This window comes from Amblyraja radiata, chromosome 46 (genome assembly GCF_010909765.2).
Source record: "Amblyraja radiata isolate CabotCenter1 chromosome 46, sAmbRad1.1.pri, whole genome shotgun sequence".
NCBI classification, from domain to species: Eukaryota; Metazoa; Chordata; class Chondrichthyes; order Rajiformes; family Rajidae; genus Amblyraja; species Amblyraja radiata.
In genome coordinates this window covers 5816186-5841501 of record NC_046001.1, presented here as the reverse complement: position 1 = coordinate 5841501, position 25316 = coordinate 5816186, and the positions used below count along the sequence as shown (strand labels likewise).

At 46.9% G+C, this 25316-nt stretch overlaps 1 protein-coding gene across 6 annotated transcripts in view; it reads left to right on the top strand.

The window, feature by feature from the left end:
- Positions 1 to 25316, top strand: part of tns2 (tensin 2) — a 161204-nt gene that overhangs the window by 121794 nt on the left and 14094 nt on the right. For 5 of the 6 annotated variants that reach the window (XM_033015573.1, XM_033015571.1, XM_033015575.1 and 2 more), the window contains exons 18-25: positions 2953 to 4578; positions 8245 to 8437; positions 17532 to 18307; positions 19855 to 19941; positions 21571 to 21702; positions 23125 to 23217; positions 24084 to 24161; positions 25133 to 25210. In XM_033015573.1, coding sequence (XP_032871464.1) covers positions 2953 to 4578; positions 8245 to 8437; positions 17532 to 18307; positions 19855 to 19941; positions 21571 to 21702; positions 23125 to 23217; positions 24084 to 24161; positions 25133 to 25210 — 3063 coding nt within the window. The remainder of the gene's footprint in view (positions 1 to 2952; positions 4579 to 8244; positions 8438 to 17531; positions 18308 to 19854; positions 19942 to 21570; positions 21703 to 23124; positions 23218 to 24083; positions 24162 to 25132; positions 25211 to 25316) is intronic. The other variant, XM_033015572.1, reaches the window with a different exon arrangement.

The following is a 25316-nucleotide window of genomic DNA, read 5'->3' as shown; positions in this document are numbered from 1 at the left end:
CGGAATGGGTGACGTTTTGGGTCGAGAGCCTTCTTCAGATTTCAGATCTTCAGTCTGAAGAAGGATTCCGACCCGAAACATTACCCATTCCTAAAGTCCAGAGATGCTGCCTGTCCCGCTGAGTTACTCCAGCACTTTGTGTCTATCTTCAGTTTAAACTAGCATCTGTAGTTCTTCCCTACATGTTCCATCAGCCCTGTTGGATTGCGATAAATGGTCCAGTGGTGTTTTCTTCAATATCCTGAGGTCGACAGTTTGGCTGGCATGACTCGTACATTCCCACCATGACTGCACTTTTAAACTATTTTACTGGCGTTTTGAGATGCCCCCGCAGTTGTCAAAGATGTCAGTAGAACGCAAGTCCGACACTCATTTGTCCGACCAATGTGCAATTTCAAAGCAAAGTCCAGAACTTCAGTTTCTTTATCCAAACAGGAAATGTGCCTGTGACCACGGGGGATGGAGGAATGCATGGGAATATCTTAACGCGTGCCTGACAGCCAATGAGTTTAGCGGGAGAACTGCTGATGCAGGCAAACAAAATGCCAGAGGTATTTGTGACTGAACCAGTTGATACATCTCAGAGTGCACTGCAGTTGATTAGGTTTTAATCCTGCCTCACACTGTTTGATGGCTGCTGAGAGCACTCTGGCGCTGCCCACAAGCGATTGCCCTTCAAGGTGGAACCTTGACAACGAGTGCCAGCTAATAGACATCAGAAGGAAGCCAGATTCTCAATTTCACAATGAAATTGTGTCTGAATAAGGGTTTCGACCCGAAACGTCACCTATTCCTTCTCTCCAGAGATGCTGCCTGTCCCGCTGAGTTACTCCAGCATTTTGGGTCTATCTCAATTTCACAAACAAAATTCTTTCCACGACCCCTTTCCAGACCCTTTGTAATACGTTGTTGGGCACCCTTCCTCAGATGAGGTTATTCAGGGATGCAAATTTACCATCTGGTATAGAGTAGACGGTGGCAACTTAGAAGTGAGGAAGAACATGGATATCTTGCAGTGCATGTCCACACATCTCTGCAGGTAGCAGGGCAGATAGATTGGCCAAGGCACAGACTCCAGGAGCAGGGAGGACATGCCGATAGTGTACAAGGTACCAGTTAGACCACAGCTGGAGCAGTGGGTGCAGTTCTAGCCACACTATGGGAAGGAGACCCTTGCATTAGAGAGAGTGCTTACATGGAAAGATATGACGATGTTGCCTGGGCTGGAGAATTATAGTTATGAGGACAGGCTGGAGTTTTTTTTTAACTGGAAACAAAGATGACTGGGGGGGAAGTTTTAATTGCGGTTTATCAACTTGAGAGGCTTTGAAAGGGTAAAATGAAAGGACCAAATATGGGCAAATGGGATGAGGCATCTTGGTCAGCATTGACGGGTTGGGCCAAAGGGTTTGTTTCCGTGACTCTATTTCCCTCAGCAAAGAGGACAATTCTGATGGGTTCCTGGGGGTGGGGAAAGGAGGCTTGGATTTAAAGTGACATGTCATAAGAACATAAGGAATAGGAGTAGAATTAAGCCATTCGGCCCATCAAGTCTACTCCGCAATTCAATCATGACTGATCTATCTCTCCCTCCTAACCACATTCTCCTGCCTTCTTCCCATAACCCCTGACACCCGTACTAATCAAGAATCTATCCATCTCTGCCTTACAAATATCCACTGACTTGGCCTCCACAGCCTTCCGTGGCAATGAGTTCTACAGATTAACAACCCTCTGACTAAAGAAATTCCTCCTCATCTCCTTCCTAAAAGAATGTCCAATGTGGAAGCATTAGAAGGGAGTTGAGGGAATTGTGGCAGGGAATTGGAACTCATTGCCTGAAGAGGTGATGAAGGCTGAAAAACTCACTCACCACATTCGAAAAGTATCTGAGTGAGCACTTTATTTGCTGTTTCTAGGTGAGTGGGAGCGTGGGATCAGGCTGGATAGTTGGCATGGTGCCAAAGGCCGGATTGCTTCCTCCTGCACCATAAATGACCATGGCCACACGATTCATTTGGGGGAAATCACTGCGCCTTATTGAAAATTAATTTTTAAGTTTTGGAAATGAAGTAAACTTAAATCATTGCTTAGAGCTTGAGAAGATTTAGAGAATTGTGAGGAACATGGCAAGATGTTCCTCAAGGTCAGAATCATCCACATTCCTTCCGGTCTGCACTGCCCATTCATGTTCTATTCCAGGTGGCATGCAAGTGATTTTAACATCAAATCATAGGTTTTATCTCCATTTAGAGTCATTGTCATACAGCTTGGAATCAGGCAGTTTGGCCCAAATGGTTCATGCTGACCAAGATGCCCTATCTACTCTGGTCCTATTTGCCCACGCTTGGCCCATATACCTCTAAACATTTCCTATCCATGTACTTGTCCAAGTGTCTTTTAAATGTTGGATAGAACCTGCCTCACCTACCTCCTCAGGCAGCTCGTTCCATATACCCACCATCCTCTGTGCAAAAAGAATGTAGTGTTTGACAGCACTGGGCCTGTACTCGCTGAAGGTTGAAGGGGAACCTCATTGAAACTTACAGAATAGTGAAAGGCATGGAGAGAGTGGATGTGGAGAGGATGTTTCCACTGGTGGGAGAGTCTAGGACCAGGGGTCATAGCCTCAGAATTAAAGGGCGCTCTTTTAGAAAGGAGGCGAGGAGCAACTTATTTAGTCAGAGGGTAGTTAATCTGTGGAACTCATTGCCACAGAGGGCTGTGGAGGCCAAGTCAGTGGATATTTTTACAGCAGAGATAGACAAATTCTTGATCATGGGGAGAAGGCAGGAAATGGGATTAGGGGGCAGAGATCAGCCATGATTGAATGGCGGAGTGGACTCGATGAGCCGAATGGCCTCATTCTGCTCCTCTAACTTGTGAACTTCTTTGTACGTTTAGATTGTAAATTCTGTCACAGATCTAATGCTGAAGCTTTCTTTTTGTAAGAAGTACCTCACACACGAGGGCCACTGGATGGAAGCCTGTATGCCAAGGTGAAGAAGAGGAGTCCAAGCATTGGCACAGCCAACGGAAGCCCATTAAGCGTCACGTCCGTTCACTGCGGCCACACCTTGTCTGTCAGCACGGATTCTGGCCACTCCACTGCATCGGTGAAGACAGAAGACCACAGCGTTAGCACGAAGCAGGCACCCTCGCAGGTAGAGAAGGAGCAGCTGGATCAGCTGCTGAGTGGCTTTGGCGTCGGTGCAGTGAAGAACGTGCACAATGCGCTATCCCAACCACGGGCGGCTTCCCAGAGCCGCTCCAATGGCCGATCGGGCTCCAACGAACGAGAGACGGACATCCTGGACGATGAAGTGGTGTGCGAGATGAATCGGTTCGCCACTCTGCCGAGAAACATCCACCACCCGTACAACTTCAAGGTCAGCCATCACTCACCAGAGCACAGGATACCTGGTTACGGCCACAGCCCTGAAGGAATACGGAACGATGTCTACTACCGGCCAGACATGACGCTGGAGAGAAGACGGCCCACGTTTGAGAGAAACGTGGGTCCAGTGGGTGAGATTGGGATGGAGGGCATGATGCATGATTCCTACGAGCATGTGAAAGGCATAGACCCCATGCAGCACCAGGCAGCCATGTTAGACAGGGTGAACTATCAACGTCCACGCAATGAAGTCCTCCAAGGCTACGCGCCTGTGTTTCACCAGTATACTTGCGCAGAGAGAATGCCTCCTGGTCTGATCCATCGTATTAGACAGAGGGATGATGCTCAGAGAGATCACGACATGAATGCGAATAGAAACCGGCTCGTTGATTACCACCAGTTAGAGGGACTGTTGGATGGACAGCATGTGCAATTTCTTGAGCGCAACCCACCAGAAATCATGTCTCATAACTGTGGCTGCCGTAACTGTTCCTTAAAAATGTCAGAGGAAGAGGTGGAGAGGTCTGCAGCAGCGTTCAATGCCATTAAGTTGGACCATGAGTCCTTGTACCAGCACTCTTGCCATCCTGACCTGGACATGTGGCAGCATGATCACCTGAAGCCACATTTGCTAAACCATCCGATCAGAAATGGACAAGCTCCCCAAACAGTTCCTCTGCTGATGCCTGCACACCCATACAGCCAGTACCCAAGAGCGCTCGGATGCCCTTCGTTTGGTTATAGCCATGCCCATGCAAATATGCCAATGCCAACCCCGTTGGTGCACACATACTCCAGTCCGCTTTCACCAGTGCCTCATGGGCAGCTTCAGAGAAGCATGGAAGGGTCTCCTGAATCACACCCTCCTTACGGCAGGTACCCAGAGCTGAAGTACAGCCCAGACTACCAGCAACATCCACACTGCAGTTGTCCATACGACCATTACCAGGAGCAGTACTGTGCCAACAGAGGCTGTGAGGTCTACCCAGATAGTCCACTCATGTCACCTCCTGCACTGGGACCGTGTAGTCCGAGCCCACAAGGGCCTGCTTCTGTGTCGCCAGTGAGCCCGACTGTACCCCGGGTCTTGTCCAGGAACCCAAGTGCTTGTGATCGAGCAGCAAGAATAACCGATGAAGATCCACAAAGCCCAGAAGCCGCTTTCTCACACCAACCACCTGGTAAGTCACGCTCCTCGTGGATTGTGTCCTTTTCCTGATTGTCTCCTCTGCTCCTGCCCTCTGCAGATTCCTCAATTCTTCTATCTTCAGGAAGCCATCCCCATACCTCTTCAATCTATACAGGATTCCAGCAGGCTCCCCTGTTGACATTCTCTTCTAATCTATTACCTGCTCCATTTGTCCTCCTACCTACTGCTTTCTGGAAATACTTTTTCAAATGTTGAACAGGAGTGGACGAAAAATCAATTTGAGATGTCCTTGTCAATAACTGGTGTCCACATGGTTCATAAGACTAAGCTCTATGAGCGATTAACTTTTATAAGCTTCCCTGATGATCTAAATCTTGTCATCTCATCCCAAAGAGGAAGCCTTTCCTTCATCTGCTCTCAGAAGTCAAATTCCAGATGCTTCAGTTAATTAGGTCTATGCAAACTTCCCCTTTGCCTGCTGCATGTTTTATGCTCAAGCATTTCTCTCGGTCCAAAGAGCATGGAGAGTTTGCACAATGTCGGTCGGAATGCTCCCTGGAAAATAAGATCTTAATGCTAATCGGACTTTCTAGTTACTTTTACCCATTCTCGGCCAGTTTGCTACCGAAAGCCCACAGTGGGCATTGCAACTCCCTGCTGTGGTGCTGGGATTGATTAAAACAATTCAACAAAGTGATATCAGAAACCATAGAACAATTATATTCTCCTCCTCTCCCTGACCACTGCTGAATAAATGGCAAAAGCACAGAAGATAAACGGCAACCTGGTTTAATTTAAGCCACTTAGAGAGGGTTTCGGCCCGAAACGTTGCCTATCTCCTTCACTCCATAGATGCTGCTGCACCCGCTGAGTTTCTCCAGCATTTTTGTGTACCTTTAATTTAAGCCACTCCTATTTAAAGACCTTACCCAAGCACAGTTGAGGCTTATTGACTGAAGCTTTAACAAACTTCATCTATATCTTGGTAAAAATCTCGTGCGGGAGGACAAGTCCTATTTTCAAATATTTTTCCTGTTCTCTTTAGTTTTGCTCTCTCAACAGTCTCCATTCATTTTTGCAGGACTGTAATTGTGGATTCTGCCCACCGGGTGGCTCCATTGAGCAACTTTCTCCCAAATGGTGTGCAAGCCATGGGTAAAATTCCTGGCAATGCCCTCAGCCACCATCACCACCGCATGACGATTGCTCCCAATAGTTGGGATTCTTTTGGGTATAATTATTGGGAACATGGGAATGAGAGAAGGCCATTCAGCCCCTTTAAGCCTGTTCTGCTATTCACCAAGATCAAGGCCGATCTATGACCCATGTGGTACCTCAATGCATATTTGTGCCAAAAATCTATTTATTTTCTAATCCAATATCTGACTCACCAATTATTCATTTGCAGAACACAGTTCAAATTATCTCCCCATCCTCTGCACGTGGGAGTGTTTCCTGACTTCACTCCTGAAATCCTGGCACAAAAAGCTTTGATTATCCAAACTCCCCAACCACTGAAAATAGTTTCCCCCCCAATCACCCCATCGATGCCCCTGAATACATCGCTCGATCAAATCTCCTCATGACCTTTTAACTTCCAGAGAAAACAAACTTAGTTTGTGGGATCTCATCTGAGAAACATAGAAAACAGGTGCAGGAGTAGGCCATTCGGCCCTTCGAGCCAGCACCGCCATTCAATATGATTATGGCTGATCATCCACAATCAGTACCCTGTTCCTGCTTTCCCCCCCATATCCCTTGATTCTGTTAGCCGTAAGAGCTAAATCTAACTCTCTCTTGAAAACATCCAGTGAATTGGCCTCCACTGCCTTCTGTGGCAGAGAATTCCATAGATTCACGACTCTTTGATTAAAAAGTTTTTCCTCATCTCAGTCCTAAATAGCCTACCCCTTATTATTAAACTGTGACTCCTGGTTCTGGACTTCCCCCAACATGGGGAACATTTTTCCTGCATCTAGCCTGTCCAATCCCTTAAGAATTTTATATGTTTCTATACGATACCCTCTCATCCCTCTAAATTCCAGTGAATACAAGCCCAGTCGATCCATTCTTTCATCAAATGTCAGTCCCATAAAGTAACGCTTGTAAAGTAATGTTTGGAATACAATTATTTTGCTGATAAACCTACACTGCATTTCCTCCAATGCCAATATATCCCACTCAAGGATGGAAATTAAAAAAAAAAACAACTCTCTGCATCTGTTTGTGACTTGTAGTCGGTAACTGTGGGATGTACACTCAGAAAGGACTTTGGTGAGATTAGCTCAATGCAGTTAATTGCCATTCCCCTGGCTGCTGTGGTACCACTGATGTGAACTTGATCAACCTCTGAGCCACTGCTAGGGAAGTGTCGCCATCAGTGGTCCAGGCCGAGAGTGGGAAGAGAAAGAGGTTGGCAGCCCATCCCAAACAGTTCAACAAAGCAGGCAATGTCTTCAAGTGAAGTTGTGGAGTAAATCTTGCTAGAGTTGTCCAGGGATGCAGGAATGACAAAGTCTCACAGGATAAGCTGATCCAGAAGATTAAGACATATGGGATCGATACGATACAATACTATACGATAGAACTTTATTCATCCCCGGAGGGAAATTGGTCTGCCAACAGTCACACCACACAACAAGGTACACGAACACTAGCAATTCAAATTAAATTAAAAGTGAAAAACAAAAAGACAAGCGAGTGTTGTCTGGCTGCCGTGTGCACAGCGCCTTCACCGGAACAAATGAACAAACACACAAACAGACTTATCCCCTGGGCAGAGGTTTCTAAACTAGAGAGCCCCCCCCCCCCCCCTTTGTTCTCCCACCGTCCCTCACGGCAGTCAGTCCCCCCACGCTAGGTCCTCCATTGGATCTACGGGAGACTTGATAGTTTGTACTCAGAATTGGCTTACCCAGAGAAGATAGAGGGTCGTGATGGAAGGGTGTTCCACTGGCTGGACGTCTGTGTCCTGTGGTGGAGTGCTGGGATCTCTGTTGCCTGCTAGATATTTAAACGACTTGGACATTAATGTAGATGGGTTGAAGGCTGAGGGGAGACCTGATATAGAAGATTATAAAAATGAAGAGACACATAGATAGTGTGGACAGTCGGAAGTTTTTTCACAGCATGGAAATGTCAAAGACTTGAGGACATAACTTGAAGGTGAGAGGGGCAAAGTTTGAAGGAGATGTGCAGGGCAAGTTTTCTTACACAGATGATTGGAATGCACTCCCAGGGGTGGTGGTGGAGGCACATATGATAGTGGCATTTAAGAAGCTTTTTGATAGGCACATGAATATGCGGGGAATGAAGGAATATGGATCATGTGCAGGCAGAAGGAATTAACTCGGTAACATGTTCGGTACAGACATTGCGGGCCGAAGGGCCTGTTCCTGTGCTGCACTGTTCCATGTGTAGGAAAGAACTGCAGATGCTGGTTTAAATTGAAGGTAGATACAAAATGTGGAGTAACTCAATGGGACAGGCAGCATCTCTGGAGAGAAGGAATGGGTGACGTTTCAGGTCGAGACTGAAAAAGGGTCTCGACCCGAAACGTCACCCATCCCTTCTCTCCAGAGATGCTGCCTGACCCGCTGAGTTACTCCAGCACTTTGTGTCTACCTGCACTGTTCTATGTTCGATAGTATTATAAAGAGAAACCATTAAGCATATGTTCCCTTCGTTCTTCTGTTAGAAGTCCAAATCAACACTGATCAAATAGCCCGGGGAAAACAAACGTTGGTACAAGGTGTCCCTGGAAAACATAGAAACCCTGAGATTGCAAGGCGACACCACTGTGAAGGGATGGTGTTGTGCAGCTCTCCGTCCAACATGACTGAAGCATCGACTCCTGGATCCACAGGCAGCTCTGGACCGGATACTGAAAGGTACATTCCTCTGTGGCAACATATGTAGAAATCTGCAGCAAGAAAAAAGGAGAGCACTTCCGTTTTTTCAGTGAGCAGTGACCTTCCCATGCTCGCCATTCTCCTGCCTGTGCTCATCTAAAGCAACTTCCCAAAGGGGAGTCCTGATCAAAGAAGCCCAATACAGTGTAAGATCTTACTTCTGTAAATGACAGGACACCCCCTCCGACTCCCCCCAAAATGTTTTGATATGCATTTAAGCCACATCAGGTCATTAAGTGATAGGAGCAGAATTAGGCCATTCAGCCCATCAAGTCTACTCCGCCATTCAATCATGGCTGATCTATCTCTCCCTCCCATTCTCCTGCCTTCTCCCCATAACCTCTAACACCCGTACAAATCTAGAATCTATCTATCTCTGCCTTAAATATACCCATTAACTCAGCATCCACAACCGTCTGGCAACAAATCCCACAGATTCACCACCCTCTGACTAAAGAAATTCCTCCTCATCTCCTTCCTTAAGGAACGTCCTTTAATTCTGAGGCTATGACCTCTAGTCCTAGACTCTCCCACTAGTGGAAACGTCCTCTCCACATGCACTCTATCCAAGCCTTTCACTATTCTGTACGTTTCAATGAGGTCCCCCCCCTTCTAAACTCCAGCGAGTACAGGCCCAGTGCTGTCAAACGCTCATCATATGTTATACCACATATACTTACTGAATGTCAGAACTTTTGAAAGTATTTTAATGGCTCCAAATGTCTCTGGCATTTAGAAACTTTGAAAAATGTTCAATAACTTAAAAAAAGAATTATCAAGCTATAACATGTTTCAGTCTAATGAGTCCGAAGATGGTCTTGACCCGAACAGTCGTCTGCCCATTCCCTCCACAGATGCAGTCTAACCCGCTGAGATACTGCAGCATTTTGTGTTTTGCTATTAAAATTTTCATCTATTAAAGAACTTATCACATTTTAAAAAGAATCAAAAGCACATTTAAAAAATTGAAAATCAACTTGCAAACAGTTAAATGGATTTCAATTAACTCACCCGATATGAAACATTTGTAAATTGCCTGAAACTTAACTCGCTTCCTTGCATTTGTCCCTCTTTGTTGAAATGAATAGACTTTGCTGAGCCTGCATTAGGTCAAACCTGGGCAGATTACCCAGTATTTTGGTCAGGAAACTGCAGCTGTTGGCATCCCCATAGAGCCATTTATTCTATGGAGGAGTTCAACATCAGGGTGGCAGTGGCAAGAACCTCTCATGTGTACAGCCATCTGAAGTGATCTGGATGGTTAATCTGTGGTCCACCCTGCAGAGAGTAGTTGTGCTTCACAGATTTAATGTTGGCTAGAATGCGTTTGTGATGAATGCCTCCCAAACAAGTCATTCTGTTTATGCAGCAATATGTATATACATTGGTTGATATTTCGGGTCGAGACCCTTCTTCAAACTGCCCGAAGAAGGGTCTCGACCTGAAACGTCACCCGTTCCTTCTCTCCAGAGATGCTGTCTGTCACGCTGAGATACTCCAGCGTTTTGCGTCTATCTTCGGTGTAAAGCAGCATCTGCAGTTCCTGCCTACACTATATACATTGCTTTCTTGTTTGAAATAGAGAAGTAACAAAATGGGCAAAATGCCTCAAAAATACCAAATTACATCAGACTATACCTGTGGATCATTTAGACTTCCCAGAAAGTTAAGAAAGAGTTTTGGAGGTGGTTTGTGAAGCAATGCCTGGGAGACATTTCAATTGTCCGGGTGGAAAGTATTAGATAACCTAAACACAAGGAGATAAAACATCTGCCACTGATTTTGATTCCCAGTTATAATAAATACATATCCTGCTCAAGGTGGGGTGTGGTAGTTCTGGGAATAACAGGCGGCTCATTGTGTCTCTGGGAAACATGAGAAATGTAGAGGAACAAAAGGACAGTGGGGTGTGCATCCGCAGGTTCCTGAAGGTGGCAGGACAGATAGATCAGGTGAGTCAGAAGATGGTTGTGTAAATTAAGTTAAATGATCACACTGGATGAGCAGTTGAACTGGGGTGGGAGATTGCAACCTTCACGTGGTCCACCCTGTTGCGACAAATGCAATCAACCTGGCGTGCACAAACAGAAGATCAAACAGAACAAGTTGTCTTACAACTTTAGGCTGTGCACGCCATACGCAAGAAGAAGAAGCAATTGAACTGCCATAACTCACAGTGCGATAGAAAGTTGGAAAAACCTCATTAGTTCTTGTGTTGGCTGGCATAGAAATAATAGGCCGAATGGCCTCCTCCTGCACCATAGATCTCGATGATCGATTACTTCTGTGATCCCACTGCATTCCGCTGGCACGCTGGGCTCTTGGTCAGAACATTGTGAGTTCAAATCCCACTTTAGACATTCAAGAACCTAAATGGAGACTGACATTGCAGTGGAGTACTGAGGGTGTCCTTCACTGTTGGAGGCCCTGTATACTCTCTCAGGTAGATGCTATTTTGAAAGAGGATTGGTGAGCGTTCCCCAATCTCCTGGGCCAACATCTATCCCTCAAACAACATCACACAAAAGTTCTGGTCATTTATTGCGTTCCTGCTGGTGGGAGCTAGCTGTGCAGGAAATGGCTGCTGGAATTCATAGCAGCCAGTTTCGGGAAACAGTGAGTGATCCCAAGACGCTGGGATGGACAATCTTTGGCACTCCTTAGAAATGCTGGAGTAACTCAGCGGGCATGGCAGTATCTCTGGAGATAAGGAATGTGTGACATTTCGGGTCGAGACCCTTCTTTGGCAGTCCTTGCATGTTCGAGCAGCCTAGCCACTGCATGTGATGGGGGGGGGGGGGGGGACCCAGAACTGGTTCATTACACTCTTTGCCCGTTCTTTGCCTATTCCGTGGGCACCTTTGAAATTGAGGACATGGAATTTCCAGATGGACAATGACATTCAAGTCCTCAAGGCGGCAACGCCCAGCGTTCTTTATGAAGGGCTCACAGAGGGACGATGATGTGGCTGAAGTCACAAGACTTGGCACAATTAATTTGATAGAAAATGTTGGCTCCCTCTTATCCCACAGCTGCTTCTGTTCAGCCTAGGATGGATCACACATGTGGCTGATGGGAGTGCTCTCCGAGGATAACTGTTACAACACAGGTTTGGCACTCATGCAGTCATTGGAGACACTGACTCCAACCATTTATAGGGTTGTTTGTCTCTTGGTCGTATATCAGCCCCACTGTCCTAAATACTTCAACTGCCTAATTAAATGAATGATAGCGCGGGCTCTGAGAATTCTTCTCATTTTACATGACTGCACGTTTCCCTCCCCCCCCCCCCCCCCCCCCCCCCAATCCCAATCCAGAACATTTTATCATCTTCAAGTTATGTTGGACTCTCTCGAGTCTCCAACTCAGACAAGCTTCCTATTGAGACAGTATTGGGCCAACACACAAGGAACAATGATCTGACAATGGTGCAGCAAATAACTCCTTGGTGCAGGTTGAATCAAAAGTATCAAAGACAATGAACAGCTGGCAGAACAAAGGAACTGCCAATGCTGTTTTACAAAACAGTACACAAGGTGGTGGAGTAACTCAACGAGTCAGGCAAAATCTCTGGATTACATGGGTAGGTGACGTTTCGGGTCGGGACCCTTCTTCAGACTGTTGGCTGAAGTTGTCTCCTTAATGACTGCATATATCTAGTACCTCTAGCTGAGTAAAATGTCCCTAGTTACTTCCCTGGAGCAATTACTGAACCAAAATTTCACACCGAGTCACATCGGGAGATATGAGGCCCAATGACCAAAATCTTGGACAAAGAGAGAGAGAGAGAGAGAGAGAGAGTCCGAGAAAAAAAGGTGGGATTTTACAGCTCACGGCCCAGACAGCTGAATGCTCAGCCCTCAACAATGGAGCAATTAAAATTGAAGATGTCGGAATTAAAAGAATGCATAAATCTCAGAGGGTTGTAAAGCTGAAGTAAATTGCAGGATTGGCAAGACCCTAGAGGGATTTGAGATCAAGAATTCATAATCCTTAACCCTAACTCAAAAGAAGTATGTTCCAGCTTACATTCTCTTAAGTGCTTGCATGGATTCGCCGTTCACAAACCTCTCCCTGTCCCTTTCTTCCTTCAACTCCCATTCCCCCCCGTTACCATGTGTTGTGTCCCTCCACTGACAATGCTGCTCATTGCACAGACACAAGGAGTCATTTGTGGTGCGTGTGTGACGCTCAGTGCCGCACCATGCACTCTTCACTCACTCCACTGCCCATTTCACTTTCCATGGTACCGATGGTCCACAGGTGAACCAGTTCAACTGAATCTCTCCTGAAATGTTTCCCTCCCAATATGAGAGTCTGGTGTGTCCGTAGTTCCTCCACTGTTTTCTGCAGAACTGGCAGCCTTCTTTAGTAATTCCAAAAATATACGCCATTTGTAGTATGTAATCATTGTAGTGTCAGTCCTAAACATTGTATCAATCTCACTCCTGTTTCCTGCTTAAACAATACATCCATGAAGCATTGAGGAGACCCTGCCCCTCAGTCCCCAATGGTTGTTGGACCCTAGACCGCGCTGTTTCCCTACGGACCCTTTACGCTGGCTGCACCAAGCTTCAGTGCGCCAGAAATGGTGGATGTCAGCCTGCCATGGACTAGCCAGCAGAGGCAAGCAGGCTCCCAGTGAAAGCACCTCACATCGCCGCCACTGTAGACATCCAATGCATCATTAAAAGTCGTTTGTCGACAGTCAGGCAATCTATAAATGTAAAATCTGATGACAATAAACTGCCTTTCCCAGAAGCATACTCTGGAACTCTCTGCCACAGAATGTAGTTGACGCCAGTTCATTGGCTATATTTAAGAGGGAGTTAGATGTGGCCCTTGTGTCTAAAGGGATCAGTGGGTATGGAGAGAAGGCAGGTACAGGATACTGAGTTGGATGATCAGCCATGATCACATTGAATGGCGGTGCAGGCTCGAAGGGCCAAATGGCCTACTACTGCACCTATTTTCTATGTTTCTATGTTTCTATACCATGATAACATCACAGTGGTTGATATGTAGGTTACCCCTTTAATCCCAGACCCTGACTCCCAACTCAGACTGTGCTCCCAGAGAATCAAACGTATTGTTCACATCATTGTTCTTGGATCCTCTGAACTTCAGGCAACGGGTCGACTGGGCTTGTATTCACTGGAATTTAGAAGGATGAGAGGGCATCTTATAGACACATTTAAAATTCTTAAGGGATTGGACAGGCTAGATGCAGGAAAAATTTTCCCGATGTTGGGGGAGTCCAGAACCAGATGTCACAGTTTAAGAATAAGGGGTCGGCCATTTAGGACTGAGATGAGGAAAAACCTTTTCACCCCGTAAGTTGTGAATCTGTGGAATTCTCTGCCACAGAAGGCAGTGGAGGCCAATTCACTGGATGTTTTCAAGAGAGTTAGATTTAGCTCTTAGGTTTGCCACTGCTACACGGGTGGTTTTAAACTGAATAAGGGGGGTGGGGTGTCGAATGGGATAGTGGAGGATGGAGTTAAAGGGAAAGGGTTTCTTAAATGTGTGAGCATAGAGACAGAGGGGTGTAAAATGAGGGTAGAAGCAATAGGTAGCAAGGTGAAAAGTAAAAGTGGCAGGCAGACAAAACCAGGGCAAAAATCAAAAAGGGCCACTTTTCAACATAATTGTATAAGGGGTAAGAGTGTTGTAAAAACAAGCCTGAAGGCTTTGTGTCTCAATGCAAGGAGCATTCGTAATAAGGTGGATGAGTTGAATGTGCAGATAGCTATTAATGACTATGATATAGTTGGGATCACGGAGACATGGCTCCAGGGTGACCGGCTGGGAGCTGAACATCCAGGGATATTCAATATTCAGGAGGGATAGAGAGAAAGGAAAAGGAGGTGGGGTAGCGTTGCTGGTTAGAGAGGAGATTAACGCAATGGAAAGGAAGGACATTAGTTTGGAGGATGTGGAATCGGTATGGGTAGAGCTGCGAAACACTAAGGGGCAGAAAACGCTGGTGGGTGTTGTGTACAGGCCACCTAACAGTAGTAGTGAAGTTGGAGATGGTATCAAACAGGAAATTAGAAATGCGTGCGACAAAGGCAAAACCGTTATAATGGGTGACTTCAATCTACATATAGATTGGGTGAATCAAATTGGCAGGGGTGCTGAGGAAGAGGATTTCTTGGAATGTATGCGGGATAGTTATCTAAATCAACATGTAGAGGAACCAACGAGAGAGCAGGCTATTTTAGACTGGGTATTGAGTAATGAGGAAGGGTTAGTTAGCAGTCTTGTTGTACGTGCCCCCTTGGGCAAGAGTGACCATAATATGGTTGAGTTCTTCATTAGGATGGAGAGTGACATTGTTAATTCAGAAACAATGGTTCTGAACTTAAAGAAAGGTAACTTTGAGGGTATGAGATGTGAATTGGCCAAGATTGACTGGCAATTAATTCTAAAAGGGTTGACGGTGGATATGCAATGGAAGACATTTAAAGACTGCATGGATGAACTACAAAAATTGTTCATCCCAGTTTGGCAAAAGAATAAATCAGGGAAGGTAGTACATCCGTGGATAACAAGGGAAATCAGGGATAGTATCAAAGCGAAGGATGATGCGTACAAATTAGCCAGAAAAAGCAGCATACCGGAGGACTGGGAGAAATTCAGAGACCAGCAGAGGAGGACAAAGGGCTTAATTAGGAAAGGAAAAATAGATTATGAAAGAAAACTGGCAGGGAACATAAAAACTGACTGCAAAAGTTTTTATAGATATGTGAAAAGAAAGAGATTAGTTAAAACAAATGTAGGTCCCTTGCAGTCAGAAACAGGTGAGTTGATCATGGGGAACAAGGATATGGCGGACCAATTGAATAACTACTTTGGTTCCGTCTTCACTAAGGAAGACATAAATAATCTGCCGGAAATAGCAGGGGACCGCGGGTCAAAGGAGCTGGAGGAATTGAGTGAAATCCAGGTTAGCTGGGAAGTGGTGTTGGGTAAATTGAATGGATTAAAGGCCGATAAATCCCCAGGGCCAGATAGGCTGCATCCCAGAGTACTTAAGGAAGTAGCTCCAGAAATTGTGGATGCATTAGTAATAAACTTTCAAAACTCTTTAGATTCTGGAGTAGTTCCTGAGGATTGGCGGGTAGCAAACGTAACCTCACTTTTTAAGAAGGGAGGGAGAGAGAAAACGAGTAATTACAGACCAGTTAGTCTAACATCGGTAGTGGGGAAACTGCTAGAGTCAGTTATTAAAGATGGGATAGCAGCACATTTGGAAAGTGGTGAAATCATTGGACAAAGTCAGCATGGATTTACAAAAGGTAAATCATGTCTGACGAATCTTATAGAATTTTTCGAGGATGTAACTAGTAGCGTGGATAGGGGAGAACCAGTGGATGTGGTGTATCTGGACTTCCAGAAGGCTTTCGACAAAGTCCCACATAAGAGATTAGTATACAAACTTAAAGCACACGGCATTGGGGGTTCAGTATTGATGTGGATAGAGAACTGGCTGGCAAACAGGAAGCAAAGAGTAGGAGTAAACGGGTCCTTTTCACAATGGCAGGCAGTGACTAGTGGGGTACCGCAAGGCTCAGTGCTGGGACCCCAGCTATTTACAATATATATTAATGATCTGGATGAGGGAATTGAAGGCAATATCTCCAAGTTTGCAGATGACACTAAGCTGGGGGGCAGTGTTAGCTGTGAGGAGGATGCTAGGAGACTGCAAGGTGACTTGGATAGGCTGGGTGAGTGGGCAAATGTTTGGCAGATGCAGTATAATGTGGATAAATGTGAGGTTATCCATTTTGGTGGCAAAAACAGGAAAGCAGACTATTATCTAAATGGTGGCCGACTAGGAAAAGGGGAGATGCAGCGAGACCTGGGTGTCATGGTACACCAGTCATTGAAAGTAGGCATGCAGGTGCAGCAGGCAGTGAAGAAAGCGAATGGTATGTTAGCTTTCATAGCAAAAGGATTTGAGTATAGGAGCAGGGAGGTTCTACCGTCTGAAGAAGGGTTTCGGCCCGAAACGTCGCCTATTTCCTTCGCTCCATAGATGCTGCTGCACCCGCTGAGTTTCCCCAGCAATTTTGTGTAGGTTCTACTGCAGTTGTACAGGGTCTTGGTGAGACCACACCTGGAGTATTGCGTACAGTTTTGGTCTCCAAATCTGAGGAAGGACATTATTGCCATAGAGGGAGTGCAGAGAAGGTTCACCAGACTGATTCCTGGGATGTCAGGACTGTCTTATGAAGAAAGACTGGATAGACTTGGTTTATACTCTCTAGAATTTAGGAGATTGAGAGGGGATCTTATAGAAACTTATAAAATTCTTAAGGGGTTGGACAGGCTAGATGCAGGAAGATTGCTCCCGATGTTGGGGAAGTCCAGGACAAGGGGTCACAGCTTAAGGATAAGGGGGAAATCCTTTAAAACCGAGATGAGAAGAACTTTTTTCACACAGAGAGTGGTGAATCTCTGGAACTCTCTGCCACAGAGGGTAGTCGAGGCCAGTTCATTGGCTATATTTAAGAGGGAGTTAGATGTGGCCCTTGTGGCTAAGGGGATCAGAGGGTATGGAGAGAAGGCAGGTATGGGATACTGAGTTGGATGATCAGCCATGATCATATTGAATGGCGGTGCAGGCTCGAAGGGCCGAATGGCCTACTCCTGCACCTAATTTCTATGTTTCTATGTTAGGGCTACCAGAATCAAGGGATATGGGGAGAAAGCAGGCGTGGGGTACTGATTTTAGATGATCAGCCATGATCATAATGAATGGCGGTGCTGAAAAAGGCCGAATGGCCTACTCCTGCACCTATTGTCTATGTTTCTAAGCTCACTAAGCTCCACCTTAAGAGGCATCTTTGTAACAAGTGGGTTGGAAGTTCACTAATGCTTATACGCTTGTTATGACTGGACACGATACTTCCTTCCAAACTTGGAGTCAATGGATTCTGGAGTCCAACACACTGCCACTGCACCAGCAATGGACTGGAAATATCTGGGCCTTTGTATCCTGATTCTTTATGTTGGGTAAATGTAAATGGCATAACTTTTTTACAAATGTGTTTGTTACTGCCAACAGCACAGCAACAGCGGAGGGCAGCCCAAGGACTCCTGTCCAGTCTCCTCCTGCTACGGGCCAAAGGCAGCCAACCCCGCCCCGGCCAGAAGCGAGCCTGTGCTTAGTCGGTATCTCTCCTGAGCCAGGAAATGGCTGTCAAATGAACAGGAGCCCCGGCAGCCCAGCCGAACAGTCTGGTGCCCATCAGGTAAATGGCATTGAGACCCACATGGCACCTGGTGACCCGGGAACCACCCGCCAGCCGATCGCCATCGACGCACAGCTGAGTCCAAACCAAAGCAAAGATGGTTGTAGCAGGACGCCGCCACCTCGTAGCCCAGCTGCCAAGGGAAGTGTGCCAGAGACTGCCGCAGATCACTGTGCCTCGATGACACCACCCAGCTCGGCCATTGTCAGGCACCCACCACATGGCACCACCGGAGACTCGTGCTTTGCCAGCGTGCAACACCACCCGCTGAGCCCAGACATGGTCGCCCTGCAGTCCTGCAAAGGATCTCCGGAGTCCCAGGCACCGCCAACCCCTGCCTTCCCCGTCGCGTCCCCCTACAGTTCGCCCACCTCTCCTTCCCAAGTCTTCACCTACCAGGCCGGCGGCTCGATGTGCCCACAGCAGCCGCCTCTACCAGAGAAACGGCGGATGTCTGCCAGCCACGGACCAGCCAATGGAAGGTCCTTCTCACCCACGCACAGAGGCGCGCAATCTCCCAGCGAGAGCACCGCACAGCACGTGACCTTCTCCCCGACCACATTGGCCTTCCCAATGCACTCGTTTACAGGTAAGGTTCATTTATTGTCACATACACCAACTGGTGTAGTGAAAATTCACTGGCCTGGTCAGTCATACAATTTAAAAAGCAACAGACGCAAAAAACACATTTTAACATGAACATCCATCACAGTGACTCCTACACATTCCTCACTGTGATGGAATGCGAAAATAAAGTTCAAGTCCTTCCCTTGTTCTTCCTCGGTCGTGGGCCTCGAGCCCTCCGTTGACGGGACGATCTTGACTCCCGTAGCCGGCGGTGTTCGGGCCCTCCGCGTCGAGGCGTCCAGCTCCTGCATCGGGGGGGATGTCAGCTCCCCCGCGCCGAGCCATCGAACCTCGCGTTGGGGCTGATTGAACCTTCTGCGGCGTTGGAGCTCCCGAGACTTCGGGTTCCTGCTTGTTTCGAGGGATATGGAGCAATTGCGGACAAATGGGACTAGATGCTGGGGCATCTTGATCGGCACGGGCGAGTTGGGCCAAAGGTCCTGTTTCATTGCTGTGTCACCAAGTCCCTTAATCTCAGATCTTAGACTGATGCCATGTTGATGTTGATGGAGATGGAATTATCCACATCTCTTGAATATCAGAAGATCTAAAAATCTATTGATTTCTGTTCTCAATATATTAACATCTGAACCGCCACAGCCATTTTGGGTAAACAATTGCATGGAATCACCACCCTCTGGATGAAGAGATTTCTCCTCATCTCCGGCTGACCCTTTATTATATTGAGACTGTAACCCCTTGGTTTATACATGCCAGAGTCCGGGAACTGACTCCGGGACCTTCTTGAGAGCTGCCAGACCCCTGAACTGCCAGGTGGACTAGAGGTCACAGCCTCAGAATGATAAGATGTTCCTTTAGGAAGGAGATGAGGAAGAATGTCTTTAGTCAGAGGGTGGTGAATCTGTGGAATTATTTGCCACAGACGGCTGTGGAGGCCAAGTCAATGGATGTTTTTAAGGCAGAGATAGATAGATTTTTGATTAGTACGGGTTTCGAGGGTTAGGGGAGAAGGCAGGAGAACGGTGTTGAGAGGGAGGGATAGATCAGCCATGATTGAATGGTGGAGTGGACGATAGGCCGAATGGCCTAATTCTGCTTTATCACTTATGACCTTATATTCCTGCTGTTCCTCCCACCCAGGAGACAAATCCCATTACCCCCTTGTGATTTTCAAAAGTAACCTGTCGAGCTTAATGCTGGTAAAATGGAGGCTTGCACTGTGCATGGCTTTCCTGCAAGGTTTTACAGTATTTCTTACATTTCTTATATTGGCGAGTCCTTTGCTTATCAACTCTAGCACTGATGTTATGATTTCCTGAAGATGATTCCAATCATAGAAACATAGAACATAGGTGCAGGATTTGGCCACCATCGACCTGCAACCTCAGGCAGGTTGGGAAGCAGAGGTTAGGAGTGAGAGTCAGCTGCCCCCTCAACACGCTGGGTTGAAACGTTTCTTCAGCTTGTCCTTTTGTCCCTCGTCTCTGTGCAGTCCAAACCATTCTGTTTCAACATGTTGAACATGTTTCCCTTTTGTGTTTCCTGCAGACGGACATCAGGAAAGCCAGATCAGTGCCAGGTTTGTCCAGGACACATCGAAGTTTTGGTACAAGCCAAACATCTCCAGGGACCAAGGTGAACTTTGATGGCAGATGCCGTGTTCTATACTATATTTGGCAGTGTGAATCAAGAACTGGAAGGCATAGGTTTAAATTGAGAAGAGGAGGTTTTAATAGGAACCTGAGGGGCAACTCTTTCCACACATGTATATGTAGTACAAGCTGCCAGAGGAGGTAGTTGAGGCAGGTACTATGACAACATTTAAAAGACATTTGGATGGGAAAGGTTTAGAGAGAAATAGGTCAAATGCAGGCAAATTGGACGAGCTTAGATGAGGCGTGGACAAATTGGGCTGAAGTGTCTGTGTTGTTTCTCTCTTTGACTAAGCCCTTTGGCCCATTGAGTACTGATTATGAAACATCCATTCACCATTTATTCTCCCCATATCACCTCCCCCCACTCCCTACACACAGTTTAGTTTTGTATAGTGATACAGCATGCAAACAGGCCCTTCGGCCTTCCGAGTCCACGCCAGCCAGCAATCACCCCGTACACTGGCACTATCCTACACACAAGGAATAATTTACAGAAGCCAATTAACCTACAAACCCGCACGTCTTTGGAGTGCAGGAGGAAACTGGGGCACCCAGAAGAAATCCACGTGGTCACGGGGAGAACATGCAAACTCCACACACACAGACAGCGCCCGAGGTCAGGACCGAACCTGATCTCTGGCGCTATGAGGCAGCGGTTCACAGGCTGCATCACTGGAGTAGATTATTTTGACACTGCACGGACCCCAATGGAAACCTTGCACAGAAATCACGTTAAAATCAAATGCTCAGTGTCAGCGTGGTACCACGACCTGCACCGTGCACTGCGTGCGTCCACCGGGTACGGATGCCCCGCGTGGGTGACCTCCTCATTTGAGTGATCATTTTGGTACCTTGCCTTGTCCCATGAATAGCAAAATATCCGAGCTCAGCAACTTGGAGTCGTTCCTTCATTACGTTCCAGGCAGAGGTCGGCAGCAACTTCCTGTTGTTCTGACATCGAGGTCTTTTCTTTCAAAAATAGCCTGGTGGGAACAGACTTCATAGCTTCTGTCGTCATGGAGAATGGAACAAACCATTCTGGACACAGCTCCACAGATAACAACTTCAACTCTAATTTAGTTTTAACCTATTCTAAACCAGGCTGTAGATAGATTGCAAAGTGGGGAGTCTAGGGAAAGAGATGGGCGGTTCAGGATCTGCATTAACTTCACCGATAGGCACTTTGATCTTCTCTGGCATCTTTCTTCAGCACAGCCTTTCTTTACCACCACCCCCACCCCACTCATTTTTATCAGAACTTAGCAAAGAGCCAAGTAAAATGGGAGTGAGCGAACCACTTAGACGCCTGGTTCTTGTCTCATTAAATTCATTGTAACTGGAAAGGGAGTCGGAAGAAGGGTCTCGACCCAAAACGTCACTCATTCCTTCTCTCCAGAGATGCTGCCTGTCCCGCTGAGTTACTCCAGCTTTTTGTGTCTATCTTAGGGTCACAAGCAGTCAATTCTAACCCTTGATCCAGGGTGGCATGCAGCTTTGTGACTGGTCTGGACAGATAGCTCACTGTAGGCCGACCACAGCTGATGCGAGTAATGAAAAAAATCTACTCACTTTATTTGAAAAGAATGCTAACAATGTATTCCTCTTGCAGCCATTGCCCTTCTGAAAGACCGGGAGCCTGGCTCATTCCTGATTCGGGACAGCAATTCATTCCAGGGGGCCTATGGCCTTGCCCTCAAAGTGGTGACGCCTCCAGCTAACTTCAGCTCCCACAGCAGTAAAGGTAGGTTGCACAAAGCTACCCGGGTCTCGATGTGGGGGCTGACATTTCGTGTGTGTTCATGTTTGCCCCATGTCCAGAATGAAGAAAGGAGCTAGATTACCGATAATGGGATCGCACAAACGGCCAAGATTGACGTGTTGAATGCAGAAGGGTCTCGACCCGAAACGTCACCCATTCCTTCTCTCCAGTGATGCTGCCTGTCCCACTGAGTTAATCCAGCGTTTTGTGTCCATCTTGACGTGTTGAATGCTCCCCGTTTGTGAGCTTACACATAATCATACATCGACAATTTTAAATTCATTTTTTTGGAATGTGGGCATCGCTGGCTAAATCCATCATTTATTGTTCAACCCCAATTGCCTTGAGAAAATGGTGGTGAGCTGACCTCTTGGCCTGATCCGCGGCAGTCCTTCTGGTGGAGGTGCTCGCACAGAGCTGTTGAGGTGAGAGATGCCAGGATTTAGACCCAGTGATAAACTACCAGTGATATATTTCCAAGTCAGGATGGTATATATTCTGCCCTTACCCTTCTCAGTGGCAGGGTTTGGAAGATGCTCTCAGAGCAGCCTCGTTGAATAACTATAGTGAATTTTGGTGATGTGCACACCATGGAAGGACTGAATGTTTAAGGTGGTGGATGTGGTGACAAGCAAACAGGCTGCTTTGTCCTGGATGGAGTCGAGCTTCTTGAGAGTTGTTGGAGTTGTATCATCCAGGCAAGCAGACAGTATTCCCTCACACTCCTGACTTGAGCTTTATAGATGGTGGAAAGACTTTGGTGGGTCAGGAGGTGGGTCGCTTGCCACAGGATACTCAACCTCTGACCAGCTCTTATGCCCACAGAGCTATGCTCCCCGCTGGATCTAGCTATTGGTGGTGCCATGACGAGCCACTGGAGTACCTGAACATTTAAATAAGTGAAGCAGGATTTCCTGTTACCCGTCCCTCCAGAAGGTTTAACACCTCACCTGAGTTCCAACTGGTGTCTCTCTTGGAAGGAGCCTATATTGAAGCACGCCTTAGCTGCTGCTACTGGCTTTGTGTACAGTTTGGCACCTGCGGTTGAAACGAGTGTTGTTCACTTATGACTGAGTTACAGTCAGGTAACAGGTTAGGAATCTGACTTGTGGACCAAACCCACCGGGCCCGCACGCAGACCAACTCCAAAGTTGGATCAGATTGGCTCGGAAACAGAAATGCCAAGTGGACAAGCTCCATTGATGAGGTTGGGATTAAAATCTATAATTTGGCAAACACGGAGAGTACATCTGAGCCAACCTCGTAGCACGTTTGGATGTAAAACGTATAACATTTCGGTTTTGAGGATCTCAAGCACCTTGGGTCAGGATGAGTTAGAAGGACTGAATGGCCTCCCTCTGCTGTATTGACTCTGTGTGCTGACTCTCTGCATTGTTACCACAGGCAACCCAAATGAGCTGCTCGTACGGCATTTCCTCATCGAAACAGGCTCAAAGGGAGTGAAGATCAAGGGCTGTCAGAATGAACCGCACTTCGGTACGTTTATTGAGATGGCAGGTTAGAGGCTCACACAGGTGACCCCAAACCTATTCACAGTCTGCAAGTCCTCTTCAACATGCTCCCTCCAACAACGCAGCACTCCCTCTAGACCTCCCCAACAACAGGGCAACATTGCCCCTCAGATAGTGTGGTGCTCCCTCAGTACTGCGACATTCCCTCAGTGCTGCCCCCTCATGTACATGCATAGGAAAGGTGTAGAAGGATATGGGTTTGGATGAGACATCTTGGTGAACATGGATAGGTTGGGCCGAAGGGCCTGTTTCTGTGCTCGATGACTCTATCTCTATATTGCACTCATTCTATGACTTCAACTGTCCATGCCAGACAGTACTTAATCTCAGATTGACCATTCTCCTATCCAGTTTGTGTAGGAAAGAACTGCAGATGCTGGTTTAAATCATCAGTCTGAAGAAGGGTCATGACCCGAAATGTCACCCATTCCTTCTCTCCAGAGATGTTGCCTGTCCCCCTGAGTTACTCCAGCATTTTGCATCTACTGTATCTCCTATCTAGCTTCCTCTTTCCTCATCCCCACGTCTTCCGATACCATTTTCCCCACATGTGTTTATTCCGCTTCCTCGTAAATGACTCTACAATATCTGACTCAGTCACACCCTATATAAATAAGTCCCAACTTTAAACACTCTCTTGGCAAGTAAGGATTCCTTGAATTCCTCTCTGGATCTATTAGTGAATACATTATGCTCATAGCTCCCAGTGGTGGTCTTCCAGATGTTTTGGTTATATCGTAAGTTGCTGTGAGAAAAGCAGTTGATGTTAAATGAGCCTTCAGACACTTGGCATTGAGAACTAACTTGCTTTTGTGTTTGGGTGTCCCATAGGAAGCCTGTCAGCTCTGGTGTATCAGCACTCCATCACGCCCATCTCCCTGCCCTACAAGCTGAAGATTCCAAATAAAGGTAATCCTTTGTTTTGTGAAAAGCCTGGAGTGCTTCCGAGTCATCAAGTCCCTTCACACCTACTCTGGGCTCTTTGCATGGAAGAGATTGGAATGAAAATTGGCTAAAGAGTTGCTGCCTCACAGCGCCAGAGACCCGGGTTCAATCCTGACCCCGGGTGCTGTCTGTACGGAGTTTTTACTTCCTCCTCGTGACCGCGTGGGTTTTCTCCGGGTGCTCCGGTTTCCTCCCACGTCCCAAAGACATGCGGATTAGTAGGTGAATTGGCTTCTGTAATTTGTCCCAAGAGTGTAGGATAGAACTAGTGTCCCAATTCCTGCACAGCCCTGCCTTGGGAACAATATATTGCAATATTTAATGCTTGCACCAGGATGCACTTGATCCTGCGCATGGACATTGCTTTTATTTTAACAAAGTAATTGTATTGCAAACCAGCAGAGCTAAATTTGAAACAATCATTGTTCATTTATTCCTTTACACTATTTGTGCGGCCAACAATACTTAATCTCATGTGGAATGGAGTCGATGCCAAGCTTGAGGCCTCCACAGTTTAAGAATAAGGGGGAGGTCATTTAGGACTGAGATGAAGAAAAACCTTTTCGCCCAGAGAGTTGTGAGTCTGTGGAATTCTCTGCCACCGAAGGCAGTGGAGACCAATTCACTGGATGTTTTCAAGAGAGAGTTAGATTTAGCTCTTAGGGCTAACGGAATCAAGGGACATGGGGAAAAATCAGGAACGGGGTACTGATTCTGGATCATCAGCCATGATCATATTGAATGGCGGTGCTGGTTCGAAGGGCCGAATGGCCTACTCCTGCAGCTATTTTCTGTTTCTATGTCCGTCCTCTCCCTCTCCTCACACTTCCCACCCTCCCTTCCAATCCTCTCTCCCACCCCTCGTTGTTTTCCCCCCATGCTTTCCACAGTTCTCACTGACAGCCCCACTGACGCGTCCTGCCGTTCTCTTGCAGATCCCATGGATGAAACTGCGGACAGCGTTGTACCCGGCAACACCAGTACCGCTGCTGAATTGCTTAAACAGGGAGCAGGTGAGTGCTGCAACTCTGGGCCTCTGTGGACCAGCTTCACGCCAGGTCACTGCTGCTTGGCTGAGGGAATATTGCAATCTATCCCAACCCTAGATCTGGCCTGGAT